The sequence below is a fragment of the Sebastes fasciatus genome, chromosome 16 (genome assembly GCF_043250625.1).
Source record: "Sebastes fasciatus isolate fSebFas1 chromosome 16, fSebFas1.pri, whole genome shotgun sequence".
Taxonomy (NCBI): Eukaryota; Metazoa; Chordata; class Actinopteri; order Perciformes; family Sebastidae; genus Sebastes; species Sebastes fasciatus.
Genome location: NC_133810.1, coordinates 23096251 through 23109956, shown reverse-complemented (window position 1 = coordinate 23109956; position 13706 = coordinate 23096251). Strand labels below are relative to the sequence as shown.

At 41.4% G+C, this 13706-nt stretch overlaps 1 protein-coding gene across 2 annotated transcripts in view; it reads right to left on the bottom strand.

The window, feature by feature from the left end:
* The window catches only part of LOC141752254 (roundabout homolog 1-like), a 122718-nt gene that overhangs the window by 26026 nt on the left and 82986 nt on the right, over positions 1-13706 (bottom strand). For both annotated transcript variants that reach the window (XM_074610019.1, XM_074610021.1), the window contains one exon: positions 3066-3223. In XM_074610019.1, the coding sequence (XP_074466120.1) occupies positions 3066-3223 (158 nt within the window). The remainder of the gene's footprint in view (positions 1-3065; positions 3224-13706) is intronic.

Here is a 13706-nt window from a genome sequence, read left to right as displayed (position 1 = left end):
CGTTACCATGGTTTTGCACCCGGCGGCTCACGTTACCGCAGTCTTCGAAAGCGAGCAGTGAGCAGAGGGGTACTCAGTTGATTGCTATATGCAACCACACCACTAGATGCTGCCAAATCCTACACAGTACCCTCTACTTTTAAAATATAAATACTAGGACTGTCAAAGTTAATGCGATAATAAGGCGTTAACGCAAATTCATCTTAACACCACAAATTTCTTTAACACATTAACGCAATCGATCTTTTGGGGGGTGTAGCAGGTTTTAAAGCTAGGGTGGAGATACTGGTATCATATGAAACTAGAAAATAAATGCAGAACCTGTGAGGGTTTCTGGACAGTATTTGTCAGTGTTTTGTGTTGTGAATTGATTTCCAATAATAAATATATACATTAATTTGCACAAAGCAAGCATATTTGCCAAATCCCATGTTGATAATAGTATTAAATACTTGAGACATATCCCTCTAAAGTACATTTTGAACAGATAAAAAAATGTGCGATTAATCGCAATTAATCACGATTAACTATGGATAATCATGCGATTAACTGCAATTTTAATCAATTGACAGCTCTAATCAAAATATAAATACATGGATTTAGCTTATTTATTTTTAATATATAGTTTAGTCTTTGTGTCTCTTATTTGCACATGAAAGATAAGACAATTGCATGAACTCATAACAGCTCATTTACATTAATAAAAGCTATGGTATGGCGGCAAATATAGAATAGGTGAACCTATGGCATGTAGACATACAATAAAGGATTTCTTTCTAATTACTTGAATGTCAGTGGATATATGTATTATTGGCTCATACGGTAGTTTTCCATCTCATTGAGTAAGCACTAATATTTTCATTAAATGCATAGCCATATTAAAACCAGGTGATTGAGGTTATCCAGTTGAACCTTGGATAAAGAGATACGAGTCTCAGATTCATCGCGCATCCTGTAATAACTGTCCCTCAATGAACCAATATCAAATTGTGCGGTAAGTGGCGATGCCAGTGAATTATTCCTAAAGGACTGCAATAGCTCAAACCAATGCCACGGACTAATGCTATACTTGTGTTCTGCAACTTCTTCTTGCTGTTTGCTGTAAATACTGCTGCACTAGTAACTTTAGCAGCTGATTAAAGAGCAGACCAAGAGCCTTTTTTATTTCCTGGACTGACCGCTCCTCGTTTTTAGCAATTCCATTGCTAAGAAATCCAAAAATGTGGTTTTGTCTATCCTCCATCTCGGACACTGAAACCTCAGCTTTCGCTTCTGCTCCGGTTCAATGTGTTCTCTTTCTTCTTCACGTAGCCTCAGATGCCCTAAAGGCACACACACTCTGAAGCTGCTTATAGTGTGATTCCCATGTATTTTTCTGTATAAAGGCGTCTTTTTAAAAATTTAAATCAATAAATCAAACCTTTCCTGTCTGTGAGTCTTTCTCAAAATCGTTTATGAGAATTAACTTGAGTTTATCTACATATCAGTATTAATAAATGATGGTCCAGGCCACATGGGGAACACTCCAAAAGGATGGAAAGTAGCCACGAATCACTTGTGGTGGACTCCTTTGGTCTTTGTACAGTAAGTGATGTCTTTGAGAGAACTCTCATGGCAAAGACATATTTCCATATAGAGAAGATGATTAGGGGGGACAAAGACAGGCACGCAGAAAAGTACAAAGCAAGACGCAGCCTTTGTATTTCCCTCAGTGGAGCCTCCCCCCCTGGCTCTGATCCATGCCTCTCCTTAAATCAGAGATAGCTGCTCTGTCCATCACAGTCCCCCAGAGAGACGCTACCTGTCACTCCGCACTAACATGAGCTTTGAATCCGCTCTCGTGTGTCCCCGGGAGCATGCACAGACATTCAGATAAACAAATCAACATTCACACACACACACGGAATCATGTGAGCTGCTGAAACATGGTTCTACTCTTGAAGCCTGTTCCTGCTGGCCTGACCAATCAGACGCTCCTGGCTCTGAAATCAGTAGTGTGTATACAACAACATGAAAAGAAAATCACCGCTGTGTACTGTATGCCGCATGACAACTTAATAAAGCAGATTAATAGCATGCTATAGCTCATATGATGACACTTACCAGTGCCTGCCGGCTTGTTGTTGTGTATTTTTTGCCATCAGGCATATAAAAATTGGTTTTTCTTGTGGTTAGCATTTTTTTATGGGCCAAATAAATCTTCGTTTTGGTTTTTCTCCTGGCATTTTTAATTCTGTGCAGGAACTCAGAGAGGACAGATGATGTTATTTAGTGATCTCATGGACCACAAGGAAATTATTTTGTGATCTCCAAAAGCTTTTCCATACTTCAAAATGACTGAGGGAAGAGGTAATTTGGTTCTTTAGAATTCCAAAAATGGCAGCTAAATACCAAATAGCGTGTGCAGCATAATCCAAATGTTGTGAAGCCATGTGATTAATAGCATCTAACAGCAATGTTTTGCATCACATGAATGTACCAATCGCTAATTAGGGAAGCACGTTATGGATTTCTTTCAGCCGATACCGATAACCGATGATTACCTGTTTGTCATTGCCGATAATCGATAATTTTCACTTTTTTTATTTTAGAAAGAAGTTCATAACTTGTAGTTTATGCATGCCTGAGGGTAAGAAACGCAAAGATGTAGTGAGCAAAGATGGATGATTTAATATTCCATAGCTCTGACCTAACCAAATCTAACTGACATCACTATTTTGTCTAGTAAAGTACATCAAAAAACTTGTATTGTAAATTGCAATTTTGTTGTCTTCGTCTGAAACTGTGAAAAACATCCACACCGGCGACAACATGGTTGGCCCCTTAGTCAGCGTGCTGTGTTTGTTCTTCTTCTTCTCTGTGTTTATTGGCAGATCACAAACCAACTTTAAAGGTGCATACCACCACCTACAGTGTATATATTGTGCATCCCTGTCAGTAATCAATGTTTTGTCAAGCTATTAGACTCTAACATGATGGTAAGTATTGACAAGATTTTGCGTGTGAACTATTCCTTAAAGGTCAGAATTATGTGTAATACTTAAGGTCAAAGTGGCCTCTCTTACTGTGATGCGTTCATCTCTGTCATCTAAGTTGGTGCCATCTCTCCTCCAGGATATTGTGGGTTCAGGGTGCCCGCGGGGCGGTTGGCACTCCAGCACGGCCGGCTCGCCCACCGCGACCATGACGTCCACTGGGTTCTGTCTGAAGTCATCGCGCAAAACTGTAAAAACACACAGAAAGGAAAGCAGAACAGTCAATAGAGTGGAATTTAATGATGTTTGACTATGATTTGACAATGAAATTACAATATTTGCTCATTATGTTGGTGCCTTCGAGTGGGGTTGTGTTTATTGTGTTAACGAAAAGAGTTCATTGACTGACTGCTGTGGTATTCACAGCTTTCACAAGTGGGAATTTTGAAGCTCTGGGTTGAGAAGTTGTGAAATATTGTATGCTTATGTTTTGTATGTCAGCCCAAGGGTATTGTTTTTATTTATTTTTTTCGGTTCCTAGGATGGCAATTAAATGCACAAAACACAAAATTATCACCACTTTTGCAAGGGGAACAAGGCCATATTGTCACCTAGCAACATCATTCTCAAAACTTAAACCACTTGAACAGCAGGATATTGTGTACTTGGCTAAAATACGACCTTACGGGTTCCTTTTTAAAGGCAGCATAATAAAGGGTTGTTTGCTAGCTCTGTCCAACACATGTTTTAAGAGCAGCACACAAACTCTTGCCCAAAATACCTCCATTGTGATGAGTTGTTAATATATCTATTACATGATATATGTGATATATCACTCATGTAAATCAGCGCTGTAATATATAACAGACACAATCTGGAAAGATTCCTCATGGGATTACTCCCTCACTCCAAACAGGGGATAAGACAAGCTGCTGAGAAAGCTGCTTGTCCTAATGGCCGACAGTAAGACGAGAAGATGCACAACTACGGAGCAATGCAGAAAGGTGAGATCCAAGACGGCTCCACTAGCAGCCAGCGGAAAAGCTACCACAGCAATTTATCATCTTTCCACAACGAGTGGCCTGCGCCACAGAACAAAAAAAAAAATAGCTCGCTAGCCAGGAGCTGAACTGGAGACAAAGCATCCACTCCAAGAAGCCCAAACAGAAGAGTGTGATTTCTGGTGGCCACAGTGGGCTCATTCCTGTCTCCACCGTAGACTGTATATAAAGGGCTCCACTGTACAGCCTCAAGCTCTAAACCAGGGGTTCTCTTTTCACTTTTTGGGGCCAGGGACCCCAAACAGGGGAGAACATTTTCCAAGGACACCCTTATTATTGTAACATCGATTAAGCATAATGCTTACTACCATTTGTACTCTTATGCCATTGGAACTATCGTGTTAACACCACTTATGTACTTTGTCGTTTTATTCAAATTGCATGGACTCAACTTGACAACATTTATACTTTTCAAGTAATTGATCTGAGAAGTTGTCAGAAAATGAACAGTGTCAAGACTGGCATAATAAATCCAGATATCCAATTTCTATTGGCCCCAAAGCTAACGTGGGTGGGAGTAATGGACACAATATGGTTGTTTTATTGGCGCGAATGGTCCCCATCTGTAGATATGCACTTTTTAACGATACAGCACAATTTCATGATTTATAGCAAATTATTTTGCGGACCCCCTGACAGAGTGCCAAGGACTATACCATTGAGCTCTAGACACCATGAGCAGGGATGAGCGGCAAGGGATGCTCAAAACTTAAATGTGTCAAAAAAAAATCTACCGGAATAATGTAAACTGTAGTGTGGGACTATCGTTCGCTAGAAAGAAAGTGGAATTGGGGTGTGTAAAAGAGAAAGGGGGTAGATCTTTTGTTCTATGTAACTGAGAAAAATGCTGCTCCTGATGAGGTGAACAACATGTGCTAATGTAGACGCCTGTGCATGAGTGTCTGCTGTTAAGCATTCCCAGTCTTAAATTACAGTGGGGGGCTTAGAACCCGAACAAGCCAAGGGAGCTGAGCCAACACAGAGAGAGCAGAACTCAAGTCGAGCCGGGTCGGGGTGAAAAGACAGGAAACAATGAGGAAAAGGCATAATGACTCCCAGATGGCGGCAACTTGTTCACCTCTGGCAACGGATTTGTACGTAACGCCGGGACAAGCGGGGCCCGAGACGCCCTGATGGGCAGCGTGGATACGGGAGAACAAATTGGGATGACCTCCTAATTGGAGGCATTTTTGGCCCCCGCACTTCTTTGAGCTCCACTCTGCTGCTCTGCCTCTCTGATCCTCATGAGCATGCGTTGCAACTGGATGACTGCAGTTGACTGGGGGCTGATGGGAAACAGCTGTCTGACGACCCCCCTCCTCGGTCCCCACCACCGCCAACACTGCTGCCGCCAACACGACCGTGTCACATGATAAAAGGCATTCCTCGTGGGACGCAAAAACACGGTTGAGGTTACATCAGACAGGAAGAAAGTGAGACCATCACAATTGTGCGTACAGTGTGTGTATGTGTGTGTGTGTTGATTGATTGACTGATACTATCTCATAAGTCCAATCAGGTTACACATCTGTTTTTACTATCGTGTGAGGTCCTAACGTCTCTGTAGGATTGGAAAGCCTGGACTATTTCCTCAAACCCCCCTTTGTTAAAGATGTATTTTCGGTGATAGCGCCGGAGTTAGTGTAAAACATAAGGCGAGGAGAGAGATAAGGGTTAAAAGCAGAGGAAGCTTATGAAAGGTTAGTGAAGAATGTTCTCATAAGTGTGCATGTTTTTGTATGTGTGTGAACAAGGAAAAGTTGGCCCATTTTTGCATGTTGTACTATTGTTGCCGGGTAAGCACACAAATAATCTGGAACATGTGCTTGTAAAACTTGACTGTTTATGTTCTCAGAAGGGGAAAATGTATCTGGTTATTAAGTTATAATACGAAATTATGCATGGCCAAGTAAAAACCATGCAGGCATACACAAATGTAAGCACTCCTAATCTACGCCAAGACTGTTGTCTTATCTCCAGTTTCTCAACATTACTGATTCCTGTTTATCAGTAAACGTATCCTGACAAGCTATACTCTCAAGGAGTGGCGGAGACAATGAGGAAAAATATATGCTGGATGCATATATTAAATGTTGCAGACTGATAAAATGTGGACATCCTGCAACGACTGCCCTGATTTTAGGGATGTGTGAAGAATTATGCAGAGGGCAATCAACACAAATTAAACCCTATTTCTTACCTCTGCTATATAAACACAGACATCATTTTTTTTCTCAGCGTGCTTTGATTGCAGAATGATTAATATTTCTCCTGTATCTCCCCATCTGCTTCAAAAACTTTGAGGCTTTGTGCTAAATGGTAGGGATGCACCGAAACAACTTTTTCAGTCCCGATACTGATAGAGATACTTTGGCTTTGGCCGATGCAGAGTACTGATCCGATGGCCAGTGTTAAATTAATAAACTGTTGTCCTCACTGCGAGGAAGTGACTGGGATTATTCTTTTATATGTAATGCAACATCGGGCTCGACTTAAACATTGCTTTCCTAACTTTGTAAAACAAAATGTACCAAATAAATACATACAGTATATCTTGACAGTGACCTTAAACAATACTTGGACAACTGCGGGAATCTCATGAGCATGCATAATGTCAAGATCTTCATGTTCCAGCTGCTGCGTGGTCTGTCCTACTGTCACAAGAGGAAAATACTCCACAGAGACCTGAAGCCTCAGAACCTGCTCATCAACGACAAGGGCGAGCTCAAACTGGCTGACTTTGGTGACAATGAGGTGTTAACTCTGTGTTTTTTTTTTAGTGGATTGCTATTTATTATTAAAATAAAATTAGCAAAAAAATCTTCAAAATGAACAGGAATTACAATTCAGGTGTAAACCTTTTTAATGCAGCAACAAATTGGTCAAAACTTAAACAGGAATTACAATTCTAGTATATAATGTATATAGTATATAAACGAAGAATTGAATTTAATAGATTGGCCTCATTGTCACCGATATCCGATCCAGCTATCTGAGTCAGTATCAGCCCGATTTCCAATCCGGTATCGGTATCGGTGCATCCCTACTAAATGCGAGATTGGGAGTATTTCTATTGCCTCCGCACGTCTCTCAGCACGTCTCTCACCATGGCGACGGCTGAGCCGGTGGCTCGTAGCTAATGGTGCTAACAGTGAAAAGTATGACAGTGCTGACAAAGTTAACAGTGTTAACCCGAGGGGGAACCGGAGGGTGGGTGCTACGCTTCTGCGACGGCGCCGCCGGTCTGGACGGTGTTATCAGCTGTAAACGCCATATGAGCGAAGTGTAGAGCAGCGGTCGTGAGCTAACCAGTGGAGCACGCTCACATGCACTAAAAGGCACGCACTCAGCTTTGTCAACAAAGCAAGGAGACGCTCGGATTACAACATACACAGAGGGAGAGTGACTTCATTCTCTGCTCAGGTAGACATTACATTACATCCAAACTTGTCAACAAAGGTGACCGGGTTTTTGCTGTCCGGGCCCCTCAGCTGTGGAACTCCCTGCCTGACGATCTCAGCCTTACTTTTATCATGCTTTTATTGTAAAGCACTTTGTAACCTTGTTTTGAAAGGTGCTATATAAATAAAGTTATTATTATTATTACTCCTCCATATCTTTGAATAGCAAATAGCTGTTCCCTGCTATATTAATGCTCTGGATATCGTATAGAGAACATTTAAGGCTTTGTAGGCTTTCATGTCTCTCTTGTTATTCTCAAATCATACTTGGCCGTTTCACATGTTGCAGCCACGTGACTTTCCACAGGTTTTTTAAGCCATTCGTAGCATGTACTGCAGGCTCGGGCTTCTAACAGTGAAACCCACCTCTCTACAGCTTCTGAAGCCAACCCGGCTCGCCTGTTTAGCTGGAGCTTTGCACCTCTCGCTGTCTTCTTTTCGCCCTCCATCTGATCCCTCCAGATGAGAATCTCATAGCCCACTTCAAAGCATCCTGCCCTTGGCCTCGCTACCCCTGGATCTGACAGTGTCTGGCTTGTTGTTAGTCCTCTGGAGCCTGAGCCGTAGCTTGAAAGGCCTACTGCAGCCGAGCTCCAATAATCCTCTCTGCAGAGTCCAACTGGACCAAAAAGGAACACAATCCAAACACCACAGACAGCGGCGGCGGAGGAGGCGGCATGGGGCACACACGGTAACCTTATCACACGGCATCGCTGCGTGAGACAGCCAGAGGCACCTTTCGTCACCACAGTTATAAACTAGCCCTCCCTCGTTACTGCATTTTGTATTCAAATTGCTTTTATATACTGCAGATCCAGCTGTACAACTATTTTGGTACAGCAATCATTTGCATGCCCCAAAGTCAACGTCAACATTACTGCAAGGCTCTGACGGTTTAATATCAGTTATAGCTTTGCCAAAAGCAGGACAACAGCTGTGCATGCTGCCGCTTCCAACTCATATTGTAGCGGAGGAATACAATTAGCAATCAGCTCATACAAATGCCTGTTTAACAACTACTGACAGATTTTTAGATTTTTAGGAAGAAGAAAGTGCTTTTCCACATCATTAGTTTGATGTGTTTTATACTTTCATATGTTTTATAATTTATCAGAATCTTCATATTACAAAGATAAAAGCAGAACCTAAATGAAAGAAGGGGAAACACGCCATGGCATGTAAGTCACTGCTGACTCGAGGAATTAAATATTAAGAATGGAACCTCATTTTTTACAATCAGCGGGGTCTGAGCTTGATAAGCATAATTAGCTGCCAACTGCATAATAAATATGGTTTTCTTTGTGAGAGAAATAAATGGAGGGGACCCTTCACCTTTCCAATAGCAGATTCAAATTCAGTTGAACAGTCCTCAATTGCCAGGATGTATTCTCTTTTGTCAGAGAAAGGTTTTGAATGGTTTTGTTTTTGACAACAGGTGTAAAGGAATAGTTCAACAAACACTTAATTTGCTTTCTTGCCTGAGAGTTTGATGAGAAAATCGATGTCTGTGCGCTGAATATGAATCTAGAGCCAGCAGCCTCTTAGCTTAGCTTACAGTAAGTAGCATAAAGACTGGAAACAGGAGGAAACAGCCAAACTGGATATGTCCAAAGTAGACAAAAATCCACCTTCGCAGCACCTCCAAAGCTCACTAATTAACACATGATATGTTTTTTTTTGTTTAATCTGTACAAAATCCAATGTGTAAAAACGACAAGTTGTGGTTTTAAGGGGGACTTTTTCTTGGCCGGGAGTAGTGGCTTTCCGGCGTCTCTGCAGTATTTGGCAACCTCACGGCGATGGCGATGACAAGACTTTAGGGATTCCCAAAATGTTGAGCTATTCCTTTAACCAAAATAGAATTTCACTAAGATGGAATAAAATGTCAGAAATACAGTAAAGATGACTTCCACATGTTACCGGAGGCTTAAAGTTGTTTCAGTTAAATAAAAAACAGTCCCCCACATTGGAAACGCTGAATAACTGTTTGGTATTTATTTAATAAATAACATAAACAGTAAAAAGTGAATGCAACTGATTATATTTCACTTACTTCATCCATTGGAACCCCATGCATTATTAATCAGTTACATATTCGAGTATCACGTACACACTGGCCTCCTCTAAATGGTTCAATAGTGAGCGGAGAAAAATGGGAGTTTGATGAAATGCTCCCTAGAAAATAAATGAAGTCTCTAAAAATGACTCTTGTTATTCCTTACATATTGTAGGCACAGCGTGACAGATTTTCATATACTTTATCAGACCATGTCAGTGATATGTAAATACTAAAATGGAAAAAAGGCAGAGGCTGGAATTGTGGTTCCTTCTCTGTTCCGTGGCACTCTGGACCGAGACCGCACTAAAACACATTATTCCAAGAGTAAGTAGTAATAAGTAAAAATAAGTACTGGCATCTATTACACTGTCCCGAAGTCTTAATGTTTCCCAGTGCTTAAGAAAAAACATTCATTTCAGCTTAAATACAAACCAGCTTTCTTTGACTAAAATACCCCAGAGCACTTACTTGAAAATATATAAATATAATAAATACTCAAAGCTAGCCTTAAAAATACAGCTCCTATCCAAACCCAGCAGATAGAAAAACCTTGACTTTTCTCACAATCTATCTCCTGACCTCTTCCTACCCCCCTGCTTTTATACATCTCCCCCCTTTCTCCTCCTTGCTCTTACAGAGCTGCAGTCTGGAGAGACAGAAAACTGCAGGAGAAACAGCTGCTCCACCGAAAAACCAATATGTGCGGCTCATGTACTGTAGCTGGTCAGATAGATCGAAAAAAGAGACACACACTCACGCAGGAGGTCCAGTGGGCCCTGTACCCCTTCACAAGCACATACCAAAGCCAATAACTTAATATAAACTGCAACCAAGCAAATCCAATAAAAAAAAAAGAAGGTCCTTCACATACAAATTAGAATACATGCATTAGCCCGGTCTCATAACTACGCCACACGAGAGTTGCGGAATACACACTTGCATCCAAAAGACAGTGCGCGCTGCTTATGAAGCAAACAAGAAAATCCTTGCCTGTCCTCCCTAAGCTCCCCTATTTGAATTTCATTTTCTGCACAGAAATCATTACTCACAAAAGTCCCAGGGCAAACAGGTTTTCTTCTTTTTTTTTTTTTTTTGCACGCAGGGCCCTAAATCCATCTTATGTCTGGCGAGCCAATTAACTCAACAACTTGCCGGGGTAAAGCTCCCAGTTATAATATTTGTTGGGCCAAATCTTTACACCTTTTCTCTTGCTCTCCCCCGTGGATAGCTCTGTCATGGCCATGGCATTAGCTTCGTATGCATCTTTATGTAAGACGTGTTGGGAATGCCTACCCAAAGCTGATCTGTGCTTACTGGATTCATATCAGATATTGTTTACTTTTATTTTAATAGTTTATATCATTTTCATCTCATGCTGTCTTGTGACAATTAACATTTTGTCACTACCCTTAATCCCTCTTCTTCAACCTTCACACACATTAGCATACAGACAGAAATAACCTCAACCCACTATTGTTACTATACTCAGAATTTAAAGGGTCTATATGTAAGTTTTTACAAGTGTTTTTTAATAATTTTTTTTATTGCAAATGTGTGCACAGGCTGTAACCTAACCTAAAAAACGAGACCTTCAGCAACTTTCTGGGTTTCCTCTATCAGCCTGTAGACTGCTTTTAATGTCAAGAACCCGGGCTGTTTTTTCCGGGAAAATCCAACGGATGTGACGCCATGAGCGCTTGCGAATGCCTTCAGGGATAACAGTGTGCAACCACGTGTGCTAACGTTCATGGAGTCCGCTAACGCCAACAAATGACCAGCCCCCCACGGCAACTCAGACTCTAACATGGAAGCAAAAAAACAACAAAGTTATATCTAGAGAAGCCCATCTTGAAAAACAGGAATGTGACCGACATCGGACGAAAATAGTGTTGTGGGAGAATAGCAGAGCCAGTGCGAAGTGAGTGGTGAAGCAAGAGAGAGAGGGAGCGGCAGCGAGTGTGTGAGAAAACGAGCGAGCAGCGGAGCAAAAGAGATTTAGTTTAGCTTTGAGAATATCAAGTGAATGTCCAGTGGAAGTTGCAGTTAGTGCAGAAATAAATGCTGCAGCTCCTCAAGAACAGAGGTTTTCCTTGTCTTGTTTCCCTACTTCTGAGTGGAGTGACGGGGGTTAACTCCGGTGCGAGTAACATTATCGACTCCGGCCCTGGCGACCAAAACTATGGTGCCTCCCGTGTGTCTTTTGACCACGGTCGGGAGGCTGAAGCAGGAAAAGTTAATCCTAGGATCAACATCGGCCGGACCTTCGTTTGGTAAGCATGTGAAATATATAGTGATATTGTGGTTTTTAGCTGGATAATGTTGCTAACGTTAATCAACATGAGGCCTGTTAATCATGTTCAGTCTCATGTGTGTCAGTAGTGCAAGCAAAAGCGCGAGGGCGAGTCCCTTTAAACTACAAAATTGCCTCATATTTTTGCTTGTTTATTGTTTTGTCTTGTTTTCCGTGTCTTAATTCCAACCCACACATGTTTCTATTTCATTCTTCCTGACCGCCAGAGGCAGTGCGCAAGATGGATAACATCAAGTGTTAAGCACTACCTCTGGAGGTCATCCAGAATTCATAGAACCGTAGTTACGGAAGTGCCTGCAACCCGAACAAACTCTCGTTTTATGCTAAATTTTTGGCCTCTTTAATTGGCCTCTTTTTTGGCCTTAACTTATCTGTTAAGTTGTGCTGTTTTCCACTATTGAAAAACACAATAACGATAGGAAAGTCAGCAGAAATGATGGTACACTGGCAATGAACGTTCACACAACCTATTAAGAGGCACCGCATTCTGACAGGGGGTTTATGGATACAATGATGGCGTGTGAGCGTGTGCGCAAGGATGGATGCACCGGTTCATCGGTTCTCGGATGTTCTGACACTCTAATCCTGTTGATGTACGTGCAGAACATATCACTCGTGAGGGGCAGACATTAAAACCAGCTAAAAGGATTGTGTAACCTCCATTTTAATCTCCTCCACTCATCCCCATCCCTCTGTAAGAAGGAAGACGGGAGAAAAAGAAAGAGGAGAATAAGGAGAGGGCAGATACAGAGAGACAGACGGACATGAAGCAGATTAGGATAATTAGTGGGGTGGCAGAAGAGCTGGGTGAAAACCGCTCTGATGGGGTTAGGTACATTGTCAATCAAACAAAAGTGCAAAAGGTTAAATCGCAGTTCCCTAAAACGGCTTGATTTCTCTCTCTTTCCTTATGACAATAGAACGAAACACTACGTCAGTATTTAGGATGATGATCAGATTTCTAGATTTAACACAGGTGGTGCAGTATAAATAAAACCGATATCAAATACTAAATCCTTTGAGAAGATAAATATAGGTGCACAGACATTACATTGTGTTTTGGTTTTAAGATTTAAGAACTAGTGCTGTAGACATCTTTATGAGCTGTAGGCTTTGTGAGAGGCCGACAAGTTGTTACACATGTTCAGAGAAGCAGACGCACACACACACATGCTCTGTTGTTTATAGGCTACACAGTGTTTTTATTGAAAACATTCCCACACATAACTTATGCTCATTTACTCTGGAGCAGTCAACACAAAAGCGAGACCGCTCTGTCCGTGAAGATCTGACATTCAGACAAAACATACCGTCACTCTGGACACACCTGCTCTATATCAAACTGCCATTTTTAAAGTAGGGAAGTATAGCTTAAAGAAAGACATTAACGGTGCTGAATTGTAATGCTATAGCGTGGTATAAATGGTTGGATCCCCATGTTTGTTGTTGCTTTCTGTACAGAAGCCCAGTGTGACGCAACTGCGGTTAATGATTAGACTGACTATGGTAGGCTAAATAGTACAGGGATCAGAATAGATTTGAAAAAGACTGTTAACTGTCAACCACCCATCAAAACTTAGCCAAAGATTACTTTTGCAAAAGCTCACAAATCCATTCCAAATCTCTGTGGATACTAGAGACAATGTCTTTTTTTTAAATTTCATAACAAATAAGAATTAACCAATTTGCGATGTCTACAGGATTAAAGTTAAAGTTAAAGGCAGGGTCGGTGAGAAACTAGCGAGAGTATTTTTAAAAATGATCTAACCGAAAAACAAAACCCAGTGTTGCCAACTCTTCTCCACTAGTACTAACTGCTGATTAGCTCCAAAAGTCCAT